Below are 15,381 nucleotides of genomic sequence, written 5' to 3'. Positions count from 1 at the left end.
TTACGGCTAGATGTTGATTTTACGTTTGAGGGACAGTGTGATAAAAATGGGTGAAGAGCTGGAGAATGCAGCAGATTCTGAGGCTCGGGAGAAGGAGAATGCCAAGTATTACCAGCTCAGGATGGAAGAGATGAAAGTTGAGATGAACGAGTTACTGCAGAGAGAGATGGAGGCTTGCCGCAGACGTGTAGAACTGGTAAATTCATTTCTTTTGCTTTTGGTTTCAACTTAAACCACATTTCCTCAGTTTTCTAAAACAATGTAAGCACACCGTGTCTAAAACCTTTATCTTACTTTCCTATTAACTCCCCAAATTTCCAGTGAAAGTATGGAACGGGGGTGTTCCATAGTTGTTCTCTCTCATGTCTGGTGTTTTCTCTAAACATTTATCCCCTGCAGATCTTTGTTTTTTTTCTCACAAACTATAAGTTGCGGTGCTGTGTCAATGTTCGCAAAACACATATCCCTAAAAGAGAAATACATGGATAACAAAATATAGGCAATTGAAAAATACTATACGCTGAAAACAAGGTAATCTGATTTGTATTGGCTACAGTATTTCATTTTTAAAATGCCCCACCTGCTCCTTGTTACTTTGCTCTCCCCAGTGAAGATTCCCTTTCTAGTGAGCTCCATAACTTTTGTTAGGAGATATCTCGCAGCTTACAGGGTCAGCCCCTTTTATAGAGAATTCACTGAGTGCAACCCCTGCGAGTGTCAGGTGTTTTACGTCTAATCCAGCAAATGTTAGATAATCAGGCACTGAGTTTGCATTTTGAAGCTATTTCAGTTGTTGGATCACATTGTAAAACATGACGTGTATGGAATATACAAAGATAGAAGAATATAATAATCAGTTATTTAAATAGTGCTAAGCTTTACTATGAAATTATAAACTCACCTTCCTCGAGGCAATAAACATACTTTATTCTATAAGGCTTTGATTATGGTCCTAACCTGCTCAGTTTTTAGCATTGGCTATTCATGATAAAGGTATCTCCCATTAGCGCAGCATGATCAGATGCCTGCAGTTTTATTTTATCCCAATTTCTTAAGGCTGCTTAACTGCTCATGATTAAATCCTATTCGTTCACAGGCACAGAAGCCTCAGCCAATTACAGGGCTTTATATGCTAGTAGTTGTATTGTAATCGATAAGACACAACTACATGTTGTTTTATACACATACAGTATTGGTTATTTTCTTTAAACCAGTGTTTCTCAACCCCCCAAATCAAAAATGTAAAATAGATCTCATTCATAAGGTTGGTATTGACATTTATTTGCTAAATTGAACACAAAGTTATATATTTTGTTAGATATTTGTTAAATTAGGTCAGTTGCTTTGCTTTGTTAGATCTAACATAATTACATACTAAGAGGACTAGCCCCTATTTAAAAATTTCAGACAAAAAAAAATCATTCAGGCTTAGAGATCTTTGTTAGCTCAAGTAAGATCAAGTGCTTATTATATTAGAACTGACATGCAAATGTTGGTATTAACAATTATTTAGGGCTAGATTACAAGTGGAGCGCTAAATATCGTTTGCGCTGGTATTACAAGTTAAGCGCATTACGAACACAAGCTCAGATTCGCATTGCTAGGAAGCATTGAGCTCATGAGAGCGCACTTCCTTAGGCTCCAATGAGAGCCTCCTTCTGGTGCTGTCAGCGAAGGGTGTAAATAATGCAGTGATGGCAGCAAATATAAATATTTATGTATATAGTTATATACATATATATGTATGTGTTATCTGTTTATATACACATATTAACACATACATATATATTTAATGGGAAAACACAGTTCCCATAGACCGCAATGTAAAGGCATTTTTCAGTGCCGCTTTTTTCACCCATCAGCTGCCACTTTTAGCTCCTTATAACTGCTTATTGCAGTTATTTTATTAAAAAATTAAGATGCTTCTAACTTTATTTTTGTAATAAAGAACATTAAACTTTATTTTGGGTTCATTTATAAAATTAACTAAAGATCTGATCTTTGGTTAATTCCATAAGTGCTTGTGGTAGCAATAACAAGCGTTCCACTTGTAATCTAGCCCTCAGATTGTTGGGGGGGGGGGGGGAGTTAACATTATAAGCACTTGATCTAACATAGTGCAGAATTATGTAACATTATTTTTTTTACATTTACTGTCCCTTAGTGGGGGGCTGGCCACTTTAATTTAATTTGTCATTGCATATTTAAGTATAAATTGCTGAACAGTGTCATTCTTTCAGTACAAAATAATATTGAAATGGAAGATCAGTGTTTACAATAAGAGTGCTTTAAGTGCTCTGGTGTATTTTTGTGCAATTCTGCAAATAGAATACAATGTGACAATATATTCAGTAAATTGTCGACTATCCTAGGTTTCACAGTGCTAAATGCTTAAATAATTGACATTTCATGAAAACCGCTGTTCACAATTCTCCAAGCGGGACAGTATGGTCTTAACTGGATCTGACTTCTTTTTATTACCTCAATTTAGAAGTCTATCCCTTGTAATAACTGATTGCTGTCAGGTCAGTATTAAACACTGGATGCTGATATTAGCTCATAAACCAAATCTCTTGGGTTTGCACATGCTTTCAAAAGTGGAAATTGTTCCTATTCAGTCATTAGATTCTTGTGACTGGGCTATGTCAGGAGAAAGCTCAGGAGACAGAGACATGGTACATTAGAATGATCATATGAAAGTCACTACTTATTATACAGGTCTAGATAAGGTTATCCAAATCAGAGTGTATATATATATATATATATATATATATATATATATAAATGTATTAATATAACACAATATGTACAATATACAGGGAATTCCATACATTTTTAACATTTGATTGCCAAATTTACATATTTTCCCTGAATTTTCAACGTTCTTAGTGTGCAAAATGTGTATGTGTGTGTGTTGTGCATTTGTTTAGCATGTGTGTGTGTACTGTTTGTGTGCATTTGTGTAGTATGTGCTGTGTTTGTGTGCATTTGTGTGTAATATTTGTGTGATGTATAGTGTGAGCTATGTTTGTGTGCATTTGTGTGCTGTGTTTGTGTGCATTTGTGTGTAATATTTGTGTGCTGTGTTTTCGTGCATCTGTGTGTAATATTTGTGTGGTGTGTTTGTGTGCATTTTTGTAGTGTGCTGTGTTTGTGTGCATGTGTGTGTAATATTTGTGTGCTGTGTTTGTGTGCATTTGTGTGTAATATTTGTGTGCTGTGTTTGTGTGCATTTGTGTTTAATATTCGTGTGGTGTGTTTGTGTGCATTTGTGCGTAATATTTGTGTAGTGTGTGCTGTTTGTGTGCATTTGTGTGTAATATTTGTGTAGTGTGTGCTGTGTTTGTGTGCATTTGTGTGTAATATTTGTGTAGTGTGTGCTGTGTTTGTGTGCATCTGTGTGTAATATTTGTGTGCTGTGTTTGTGTGCATTTGTGTGTAAATTTTTTGTGATGTTTCTGTGTGCATTTGTGTGTAATATTTGTGTGCTGTGTTTGTATGCATTTGTGTGTAATATTTGTGTGGTGTGTTTGTGGTGTGTGTGCTGTTTATTTAGTGAGTGCATGTGTGTTTGTGTAGTTTGACTTACACTTTTTTATTTACACATGCTACAAAAAACTCGAGGTTACACATGAACATATGCTGCCAATTGCTACTTATGAGCAATTATTTTTTATGTGTTCTTCTAATGATCATGCTTTAAATATATCAAAATAAGAGATCTAAAACCTTTGTATCATAGCAACCAATGATTTTCTCCAAACAAAAAAGCACCTACTAGACAACAAAATCTACCTGTAAGCGAAATTGTATAAAGATTGGTGCAGCAGATTTATTTGTAGGTTCAGCTAGTTATTTTCAGTGTAAACAGATAGTTAAAAGTGCAACTTTCCAAACTTAGGGCCAGATTATGAGTGGAGAACAAATAATTGCGAGCAAGCGATACTGGGTTTTCGTGATCGTTACAGCACAGGTTAAATTGCACTGGTATTACAAGTTGAAAGTAAACAGGCCATCGCGATTTACGCTAGAATGATTACCACGTCCTGTGATTAACTGTTTTGCAAAACAAAAATGTTGCACAAAACACATAAAAAATACATTAAAAAGTATAGTTACACTCATACTAACACCATCTAATAAAAATTATTCAAAAGAATATTGCACAAAAAAAGTTATAAGTGCTCAAAGGCATGGCAGGCAAAGTACTTTAACATATAGATACATACAGTATATATATATATATGCACACAGTATCTCACAAAAGTGTGTACACCCTCACATTTTTGTAAATATTTTATTATATCTTTTCATGGACAACACTGAAGAAATGACACTTTGCTACAATGTAAAGTAGTGAGTGTACAGCCTGTATAATAGTGTAAATTTGCTGTTCCCTCAAAATAACTCAACACACAGCCATTAATGTCTAAACCATTGGCAACAAAAGTGAGTACACCCCTAAGTGGAAATGTCCAAATTGGGTCCAATTAGCTATTTTTGCTCCCCGGTGTCATGCGACTCGTTAGTGTTACAAGGTCTCAGGGGTGAATGGGGAGCAGGTGTGTGAAATTTGGTGTTATTGCTCTCACTCTCTCTCATACTGGTCACTAGAAGTTCAACATGGCACCTCATGGTAAAGAACTCTCTGAGGATCTGAAAAAAAGAATTGTTGCTCTACATACAGATGGCCTAGGCTATAAGAAGATTGCCAAGAACCTGAAACTGAGCTGCAGCATGGTGGGCAAGACCATACAGTGGTTTCACAGGATAGGTTCCACTCAGAACAGGCCTCGCCATTGTCGACCAAAGAAGTTGAGTGCACGTGCTCAGCGTCATATACAGAGGTTGTCTTTGGGAAATATACGTAAGAGTGCTGCCAGCATTGCGGTAGAGGTTGAAGGGGTGGGGGGTCAGCCTGCTCAGACCATATGCCACACACTGCATCAAATTGGTCTGCATGGCTGTCGTCCCAGAAGGAAGCCTCTTTGAAAGATGATGCACAAGAAAGCCTGCAAATAGTTTGCTGAAGACAACCATGTCCTGTGGTCCGATGAGACCAAGATAAACTTATTTGGTTCAGATGGTCTCAAGCGTGTGTCTCTGCAACCCGGTGAGGAATACAAAGACAAGTGTGTCTTGCCTACAGTCAAGCATGGTGGTGGGAGTTTCATGGTCTGGGCCAGCACTGGGGAGCTACAGTTCATTGCGGGAACCATGAATGCCAACATGTACTGTGACATACTGAGCCAGAGCATGATCCCCTCCCTTCAGAGACTGGGCCGCAGGGCAGTATTCCAACATGATAACGACCCCAAACACACCTCCAAGACGAGCACTGCCTTGCAAAAGAAGCATGGTGAAGCAAGTGATGGACTGGCCAAGCATGTCTCCAGACCTAAACCCTATTGAGCGTCTGTGGGGCGTCCTCAAATGAAAGTTGGGGGAGCGCAAGGTCTCTAACATCCACCAGCTCCATGATGTCATCATGGAGGAGTGGAAGAGGACTCCAGTGACAATCTGTGAAGCTCTGGTGAACTCCATACCCTCATTTTTAATAAAGGTTTTATGTATGTATAAATATGTAACATTCCAATGTTCTGCACATGTATGTGCATCTATGTATTTCTAAATCGATATTCCTATACATATCTGTATATATCTATCTATATTACCTATAGTTTATTGTCAAAATGTACAGGCTTTCAGCTTTTTGCGATGAACAAATCAAACAAAAGCAATTGAAAAAGCTCAACACAATGCATGCTTCAAGTGGTTTCCCCAAATTCAACTGAAAATGCAACTTTTAATGAATTCTGCAGTCTCAAAATTATTCAACCCCCTGAATAGAATCCTTCACAACAGCACAAATATGCAAAACTAGTGTTGTCTCAAGCATGTCTGATGCAACTAATCAAGGGCTTCCTTAGTTGCATCAGGTGTGCTTGAGCTAGAACACACAAAATACCTGAATTGGCTAGGGGTTTGTTGAGTGTCGCATTTGACTGCATGTTAAAAATAGGGCTGTCAAAAGAATGGCTCAACACATTAAGAGAAGAGATCATCACCCTTCACATACAAGGAAAAGGATACAAAAATATAACGAAGGCACTGAATGTTCCTAGAGACACAGTTGGAAGCATAGTTCCCAGGTTCAAAGTTAAAGGAACAGTGGTTACACTACCTGGACAGGACAGAAAAAAGAAGCTATCAACGGCTGCAACCAGATTTCTGAGACAGCCGGTTGAGAAAAAGCCTTGACTGCAAAAGACCTGCAGCAAGAGGTTTCAGTTTGCACAGTAAGGCGCATACTAAACACAGAAGGTTTCCATGCCAGAACTCCACTACTGACCCAAAAATACAAGACAAGTTTGCTCAAAATCATATAAATAAGCCTAAGAAGTTTTGTGATTCTCTTCTGTGGAGCGATGAAACAAAACTGGAACTTTTCGGCCCAATGGACCAGCGTTAAGTCTAGAGGAAGAAAAATGAAGCATTTGCTGAAAAGAACTCTTTGCCTACAATTAAGCATGGTGGTGGCTCGGTGATGCTCTGGGGCTACTTTGCATCCTCTGGCACTGGAAACCTGCAGCGTGTGGAAGGCAAGATGGATTAATTGAAGTATCAGGATATCCTAGGAGAAAACGTCATGCCGTCTGTGAGGAAGCTGTATCTTGGGACACACTGGACCCTCCAACAGGACAATGATCCCAAACAAACCTTAAATTCTACCAAGGCTTGGTTGCAGAAGAAGTCCTGGAGGATTCTACAGTGGCCATCACAGTCACCTGACTTGAACCCCATAGAAAACATCTGGTGGGATTTAAAGAAGGCGGTTGCAGCATGCAAACCCAAGAATATTAATCAACAAAGAACGTGGGAATAAAGAGAGAATTCCCACCAAAGAATGGGAATATAGCACTCACTGCCCTGACTACTAGGCAGAAATGACAAACAACTAAATTAAAACATAACTTTTAATAGTGGATGGAGTAGTTGTATAATAATAACCCTTAATCTGTGTAGTTGAGGAGGCCTCTAAGGTATGATAGCCTTATAGTAGATAAGGGTTTACTTATAGAACAGGAGTACATATGGTTTTTGCAATTGTGGTTGGTTAAATAATGTGGAGGTCTAGACTGTATCACATAATAATTGTAGCTTCACAAATCAATTATTGCAGGGAGTAAACGTTTAGTCATAGCACAATGTGGTTATGCTAAGATATCGTGAAGTTTCCTTTAATCAGGGATAATATTATAGTAGTTCACAAATTATATGGAACAGACCAGATATAGTCAAAAGGACGCTATTGATCAAATGATAGTGTAGTGCTTCAACAACACGTGTATTTGAAAATAATAGTCACTGGGATCATTGGCTCATTATGTAAGCTATAACATATCCATAGTGTATATATATTTTTTATGTCAAAGCATCTGATGCAATTTAAGTACAGTTATTGATACTGTCGTTGTAGTAACTAGCATCATATGGCATATTGTGTCTATAAGTTGCACTTGTACCACCATATTACTCAATATTTGTATCACTCGGTACCCCATATGTATGTCCAATAATAGAAAAATGAATAATCGCTAAAAAATTGTAGCTATTATACTACAGTATATTAGATGTTTGATTACACTTTGCCACCAACTGGCTGGTTAGAGAGATTAAATGCAGTAGCCCTTTAGATAAATAGTTAACGCTATAGTTATGATAACTGTTACGCTGTAATATAAAACTTCTGTTAATTAGGCTTGAGCTACTCATGTACTCAGTACATTTACCAAAATACCATCAGATATATGTAGAAATGTTTATTTATGAATAAATAAAACATATTCTGCTATGTGCAGAACATTTGAATGTGAAATATTCATATTTTCATGTTGGGTTAGCACAAATGAGACTATGTGATTGACTTTTAGGGGTAAATACATGAACGTGCACACGATGTTCTAACTTTGGATTTTTGCAATTGTCGGGTTAGCACGAGAGCGAAAACAATTTACTTTCAACTCATAATACTAGTGCAACCTGATGATCGTAAAAATCTTAATTCTAGCACAATTAACTCTCAGCTCAGCATATCAAGACTTTGTGCGCGCCATATTCTTTTTTTCTTCAGCACAGCATTGGGGGTTCTTGGCAGCACAACAGCATAGTAACAGTGTCCGTCGGCAGCCCCCTACCCTGGCCAGTGCAAGGCAGCAGTACTAAGCACAACCATGGCGTAATTATCCAGTGGAGTTTCTGGGGCTGTAGGCTAATGACTGATGGGAAAGGAATTAACTTAGGACATTTATGGTTATGACGTCTAAATCTTGAAAAGAAAAACATAATAGTTTCTGGTTTTCTGGTGGGAAAGTGTCTGGTGAGATAATAAGTGAAAGTTCTCCTGGGGTCAGTTTTTGTCAGGTCTAACTATTGAATGGGGTGATAAGTCAGATCATTTGGGAATATGGCCATTAGATTTAAAGAAAATGGCTTTAGTGTATATAGGATTAAACCATATGGTGGTGAGGTCAGCAATTTTGGCATAGAAGGTTAAAGTGAATGTAAATTTTAATGCTAAAGTGCCCGGTTTTTAAAAATTTGATTAAAAACAGGGGCACTTTAATTCATCAAAATTTACATTTCACTCGTGTTGAAAAAAACAACTTACCTTTTAATCTTGAAAGCAGCTCCAGCTTCCTCCACCCGTCGCAAAGCCTCTTCCTGGGTTAAGTATACATGGTATAATCTGTGATATTTATTGCTGGACATGGATACGTAAAAAAAAAAAATATTATTTTATATGTAACATTTTAAAACAAGCGTTGACATAATGTGCTATATCGCTAAAATTCCAATATGCAGTTCTTAAAATACTAATTAAAGGGACAGTCTACTTGTTTTTGTATTGTTTAAAAATATAGATAACGCCTTTACTACACATTCTCCAGCTTTGCATTACCAACATTGTTATATTAACATTCTTTATAACTTCTAACGTTGGCTGTTTCTAAGCCCCTGCAAGCCACCGCTTATTACAATGCTTTGTTTTAGCTTTTGAAATCTTTTACAACAGCCAGACATTGCTAGTTCATGTGTTCCATATAGATCCTGTGGAAAATGATAATGATTATACAGTAGCCAGCACTTATTAGCTAAAATGCAAGATTGTAAAAAGCACTGAGATAAGGGGCAGTCTGCAGAGGCTTAGATACAGGTAATCATAGAGGTAAAAGTATATTAATAATAACAGTGTTGGTTATGCAAAACTGGCGAATGGATAATAAAGGAATTATTTATCTTTTCAAACACTAACAATTTTCAAGTAGATTGTCCCTTTAAAGCAGATGAGTCTTTTCATATCCTGCACTCTTGAGAGTGACTCACTCTGGAATCTAATCATTTTGTTAGTTTTACATATGTATTTGCTCTCTTTACATAAGAGTTTGCACCGCAAGGGCTCCAAAGTAGACTGCGCGGCTAAGTACATGGAGCCCATAATGTTAATGCAAAACCACCACAACATTTTACATGGCAGCTATTTTGTTTCAATATAAAATGTTGCAACTTTGATCTTTGCTATCTACAAATAAAGGTATATAAATCTGTAATAATAAATCTTCTAATGCAATAGAGTATTTTCTTGTATTTATTTTATACACTACAATGGGGAGCAAAGCAAGAAAAATGCATTTTGATGTATCTCTAATCATTATTATTATCGGTTATTTGTAGAGCGCCAACAGATTCTGCAGCGCTCTAATCATTTGCATATCATTTATTGACCTCAACATTCAAAGAGGGTTAGTAGAATGTTACGATTAACACTTTCACCACTGTATTCTAGTCATTTACTCTGTCTCTTTAAATCACCATGACAACAACGATATAAACCAACTTTAGTAAACAAAAAAATACATATTTACATTTTTTATGTCACCATGACTGAAATCTGAGCTTTTTCTGTAGCCTTTTTTGACGTTAAAATATATCATTTGGAAGGTATAGTGTCCTCTAAGGCACCATATTTTGTCTAACAGTAAATTTATTATATGGGATGACTCATGGATATTCCGAATTGCTCATAATTTTGTCCAGAGGTACACGTTTTATCCTCTTTCTGTATCCGACAAGGCAACTAATCAACTTGAGACTTGGCCCTGAAGCACACAAACTTGTTATGTTTCATGCTTCAATGCTTTCTTCTGCATTTCTTGTCCTTTAGCCTCCTGATATAATCCAAATATTTTATTTGACCCTCGGAGCAATTAGATTAGCTGTCTTCAAGGTGCTGTATTTTCTTCCTTCCACTAAATCATGTAATGGAGTTCATTATACAGGAGACATGCAATAGCGTTTTCATTTTGTTTTGGCCATGCAGCGCTATGTGTTGTCTATAAAATACAATAGAATACTTTCAAATGTATTTATATGCAGCTGTGGCATTCATAGTTATTTGTAAAAGAATGTAAAAGTCATCTCAAAGTTATTTAATAGAAGACGAGGGCTCAAAGTTTGAACACGATATAGAACATTTGGTATCTGCTCAGAATTTAGCCTAGTGCAAAGCACACATTTTTCTTCTTGACCAATATTGAACCCTTTGTCAAATTTCATCTTTGATATAATTTTGGGGGTTTATTTTCTATGGAATTTTAATAACATCTTTATTTGTGTCTTTATTTGAAAAATCAAGAATATAAGCTTAGGAGCCAGCACATTTTTAGTTCAGCACCTGGGTAGCGCTTGCTGATTGGTGGCTGCATTTACACACCAATTATCTAGCGCTACCCAGGTGCTGAACCAAAAATGGGCCAGCTCCTAAGCTTACATTCTTGCTTTTTCAAATAAAAAAGAGAATGAAGAAAAATTGATTACAGGACTTTATTAGAACGTTGCTTAAAATTGCATAATCTATCTGAATCATAAAAGTTTATTTTGACTAGACTATCCCTTTAAATGAATCCTATAAAAAAGGTGAACCATCTAACTCAAACAAGCATATTTTTGAATTCTGTTTCTAGCCAGAAATGTATCTAAACCATTTTTAAATGTATCCAATGTATTGGCATTCACTACCTCCTCAGGTAATAAATTCCACAATTGTAATGCTCTTACAGTGAAGAAACTTTAAGTTTCAGGAGATTAAATCTCCTTTCCTCCAGCCTTAAATTATGACCTCTTGTCACAAACAATTTTCTTGGAATAAACAGAGCTTCTGCCATCTCTGTATATGGGCCTTGAATATCCTATTATATAAAAGGCCAAGTGTGTTTGTCCGAAGCTGTCATGTGCAGTGGAGACAGTACGAGGACAAACACACCTGGCAGTACATGCTGTTTGCGGCAAAAGTGGGCATGGCTGTCGGGGCATGGCCGGACGGGACTGTGGGCGTGGACGGACGTGGACGGGCGGGGTCGGTGCGACAGAGGGGGAGAGAAATAGAAAGAGAGGGGAAGAGACAAAAAGAGATAGGAAAGAGCTAAAGACAGGGGGAAGAGCAGAAGAGAGGGGAAAGTGCAGAAGAGAGGGGGGAGAGAGACAGAGCAAAAGAGAGGGGGAGAGAGGGGGAAGAGAGAGCAAAATATAGGAGGGGAGAGGGGGGAGAGAGAGGGGGAGAGAGAGAGCAAAAGAGAGAGGGGAGAGAAAGAAAAAAAAGGAGAGAGAGACAGAGCAAAAGAGAGGGGGGAGAGGGAGAACAAAAGAGAGGGGGAGAGAGAGCACAAAAGAGAGGGGGAGAGAGAGAGAGTGCAAAAGAGGGGGAGAGAGAGAGAGCGCAAAAGAGAGGGGGAGAGAGAGCGCGCAAAAGAGGGGGAGAGATAGCGCAAAAGAGGGGGAGAGAGAGAGAGTGCAAAAGAGGGGGAGAGAGAGAGAGCGCAAAAGAGAGGGGGAGAGAGAGCGCGCAAAAGAGGGGGAGAGATAGCGCAAAAGAGGGGGAGAGAGAGAGAGTGCAAAAGAGAGGGGGAGAGAGAGAGCGCAAAAGAGAGGGGAGAGAGAGCGCAAAAGATAGGGGGAGAGAGAGAGCACAAAAGAAAGAGAGAATGCAAAAGAGAGGGGGAGAGAGCGTAAAAGAAAGGGGGGAGAGAGAGCACTAAAGAGAGGGGGAGAGAGAGCAAAAGAGAGGGGGGAGAGAAAGCAAACAAGAGGAGGGGAGAGGGAGCAAAAGAGAGGGGGAGAGAGGGAGCAAAAGAAAGGGGGGAGAGAGAGAGCAAAAGAGAGGTGGAGTGAGAGAGAGAGCAAAAGAGAGGGGGAGAGAGTGCAAAAGAGAGGGGGAGAGAGCACAAAAGAGAGAGGGAGAGAGAACAAAAGAGAGGGGGAGAGAGAGAGCAAGGGTTGGGACCGCTGTACTGCAAAAAATGGCCCGTGTGAACGAGCTTTTGGACTAGTATTTATATAAAGTAATTGTGTCACTTCTCAAGTGCATTTTTTCTATAGAAGACAGACCCAGTTTGGCTAGCCTCTCCTCATAGCTTAAATTCTCCATTCCCCTTACTAGCTTTGTGGCCCTTTTCTGAACTTTTTCTAAGTCTGCAATGTCTTTTTTTGAGATTCTGAAGCAAGATTGCTGTTTCTGTTGTGGCCATCCACCTCTTTCTCACCAACTCACTGACCCACCTCTCATAAGTACATTATGAAAAGAACAAGAAACAAGCGCAAAGTAAATATATGTGCTTCTTTCAAAGCAGCCCAACAAAATAACAGAGCAAATAGGTGAAATTTTTGAAGTGTACATACACAAACTTTAATATTAAAATTAAAGATGTGCTAATTTCAAAGAGGAAAGGATACATTTTCAAAAATGTCAAGGATATTGAAAAACAAATGTCCAAAAATCCTGCATGGTGGATTGGAATACTGCAGTCAAACTCTTCCATACAAAGTTTTAGGGGAAGTTAACTTGGTGTAGCTCTTGATTAAAATGGACCTCATTGATCTTTGTCACCTCTTGACGTACATACTTTTCCTAAAAAGGGGAGACATGAAAATAAAAATGATGTAATTATTCAGATGTGTAAACAAGGTAAAAAAAATGCATGACAGTTGATTTCTTATCCAAGATTAATTAAAAAAAATGCCTATAATGCCTATTTTTAACCAAGTCTATCATAATGGTCATCATTAATAATAAGAAGACTCCAGACATCTTAAAAATTAGATACGTTTTGCAGGTTGGTTAGACAGAGGTACAACTGAAATTTTACATGATAGTCCATTGGTGTCTGCTTCCAGGTTTCCATTTTCTGGCTTGAACATCAATTTCTCTCTTCTATGATATTTTGTAAAATCCTATGTTACACTAGTCCTGTATGTTCAAAAGTGCAAAGAAACACAAGGACTTAATAATGTTAGCAGTGTCTATTTTCTTGAAAGGCTCAGAGAAGGGGTGTCCAGCTCCAGTCCTCAAGATCTACCAATGGTCCGGGTATTAGCAATATTCATGCTGGAAAAGAAACTATGCACGTTTTACTTGTTCTTTTCCAAGATATTTATAAAACTAAAAACTGTTGGTAGAATGTGGGCTGGAATCTGGCATCCCTGCCATAGAGTGGTTGCAAGATATCAAATATTTTTTACTTGACTATTACACTATATTATTCATTAACACTCTTTTCTGTAATCTTGTATGTTCAAAGGGATTTATATGCTATAAACCTCATATAATTACTCTCTAATCTAAAATGAAATGTGAATCATCTGTTGTGTTGTTTTAGTGCATTATTCTAAAACACAATTTATTGTGATTATTTTGTTTTGAGTAGTATAATTCCCTGATGCTTAAATGGCTAATGTTGTTTACTGATAACACATAGTACAGCAATATTCCTTATCAAACCAAGCAGCATTTTGCCTTGTTCAAATATTGTATTCTTATTTTTATTTAATAAATGTGACTCTTCAAAGAATAAAAGTCCTTCAGGCTTTATGATGATTGGGAGAATTGTGCTAAAGATGTTCTCTTCCCTAAGGTATACAAAGCAGGTTTAGAGAACACACAGTCCTCTGAAGCCAATAAACAACGTGCAGGGTATAAAGCGAATGAGTCATTGAACATTGAAGGCCACAGTAAAATCAGCTTATGTAGAAATGTTCCTACTGCATATATCTTCTGAGAGGCCTTGATCCAGACAAGCTTTTTACTCATGTCTGTGGAGTAATGTGATTACAGATAACTAATATGAGATATATATATATATATATATAGAGAGAGAGAGAGAGAGAGAGAGAGAGAGAGAGAGAGAGAAAGAGGGGGGAGAGAGAGAGAAATAAAGAAATAGAGAAAGAGAGTGAGAGAAAGAGAGAGAGAAAGAGAGAGATAACGAGAGAGAAAGAGAATGAGAGAGAGAGAACGAGAGAGAAAATGAGAGAGAGAGAGAACGAGAGAGAGAGAACGAGATAACGAGAGAGAGAGCGAACGAGAGAGAGAACAAACGAGAGAAAGAGAGAGAGAGAACAAGAGAGAGAACGAGAGATAGAGAACAAACGAGAGAAAGAGAGAGAGAGAGAACAAGAGAGAGAATGAGAGAGAGAGAATGAGAGAGAGAGAACGAGAGAGAAAGAGAGAGAGAGAGAGAGAGAGAGAGAGAGAAAGAGAGAGAGAATGAGAGAGAGAACAAGAGAAAGAGAGAGAGAAAGAGAGAGAGAGCGAATGAGAGAACGATAGAGAGAGAATGAGAGAGAGAGAGAACAAGAGAGAGAGAACGAATGAGAGAAAGAGAGAGAGAGTGAATATAACTCATTGTGTAGTTCATTAACAAATCTAGACAGGCTAGAAGGCTTGTTTTTCCCAAAGAAAACCTCAGAATTACATTGTTTCCAATGCAGCAAAGTATTCTGGGCAATATATGCAAATGAGAACGAGAGAGAAAGAACGAGAGAGAGAGAGAAAGAAAGAGAGAGAACGAGAGAGAGAACGAGAGAGAGAGAGATAATGAGAGAGAAAGAGAGAGAGAGCGAGAGAGAGAGAAAAAGAGAGAGAGAAAGAGAGAGTGAATATAACTCATTGTGTAGTTCATTAACAAATCTAGACAGGCTAGAAGGCTTGTTTTTCCCACAGAAAACCTCTGAATTACATTGTTTCCAATGCAGCAAAGGATTCTGGGTAAGATATGCAAATGAAGTTCACAATGACACACTTTTTTACTTTGAGTTTGCTTTACAGCATATTCCGTTTACGCCAAAACATCGCTATTCACAGAGTTTATAAACCACGAAAAGCAGACTTGAAGTAAAAAAGTGTGTCATTGTGAAACAATGTAAATCAGAGGTTTTCTGTGGGAAAAACATGCCTTCTGATTTGTTAATGAACTACACAATGGGTTATTTTCTCTATATTTTGTGCGTAGTTGAGGATTTTAAACTCACTTTTTACCTCCCCATAAT

At 37.8% G+C, this 15,381-nt stretch overlaps 1 protein-coding gene across 1 annotated transcript in view; it reads left to right on the top strand.

Moving 5' to 3' along the window:
- MYO18B (myosin XVIIIB) overlaps window positions 1-15,381 on the top strand; it is a 1,229,288-nt gene that overhangs the window by 1,006,219 nt on the left and 207,688 nt on the right. Inside the window, exon 40 of the mRNA XM_053702090.1 lies at window positions 11-196. Within this exon, the coding sequence (XP_053558065.1) occupies window positions 11-196 (186 nt within the window). The remainder of the gene's footprint in view (window positions 1-10; window positions 197-15,381) is intronic.

This window comes from Bombina bombina, chromosome 2 (genome assembly GCF_027579735.1).
Source record: "Bombina bombina isolate aBomBom1 chromosome 2, aBomBom1.pri, whole genome shotgun sequence".
NCBI lineage: Eukaryota > Metazoa > Chordata > Amphibia > Anura > Bombinatoridae > Bombina > Bombina bombina.
The sequence above is the reverse complement of the archived record's forward strand: the minus strand, read 5'-3'. Positions and strand labels throughout refer to the sequence as shown.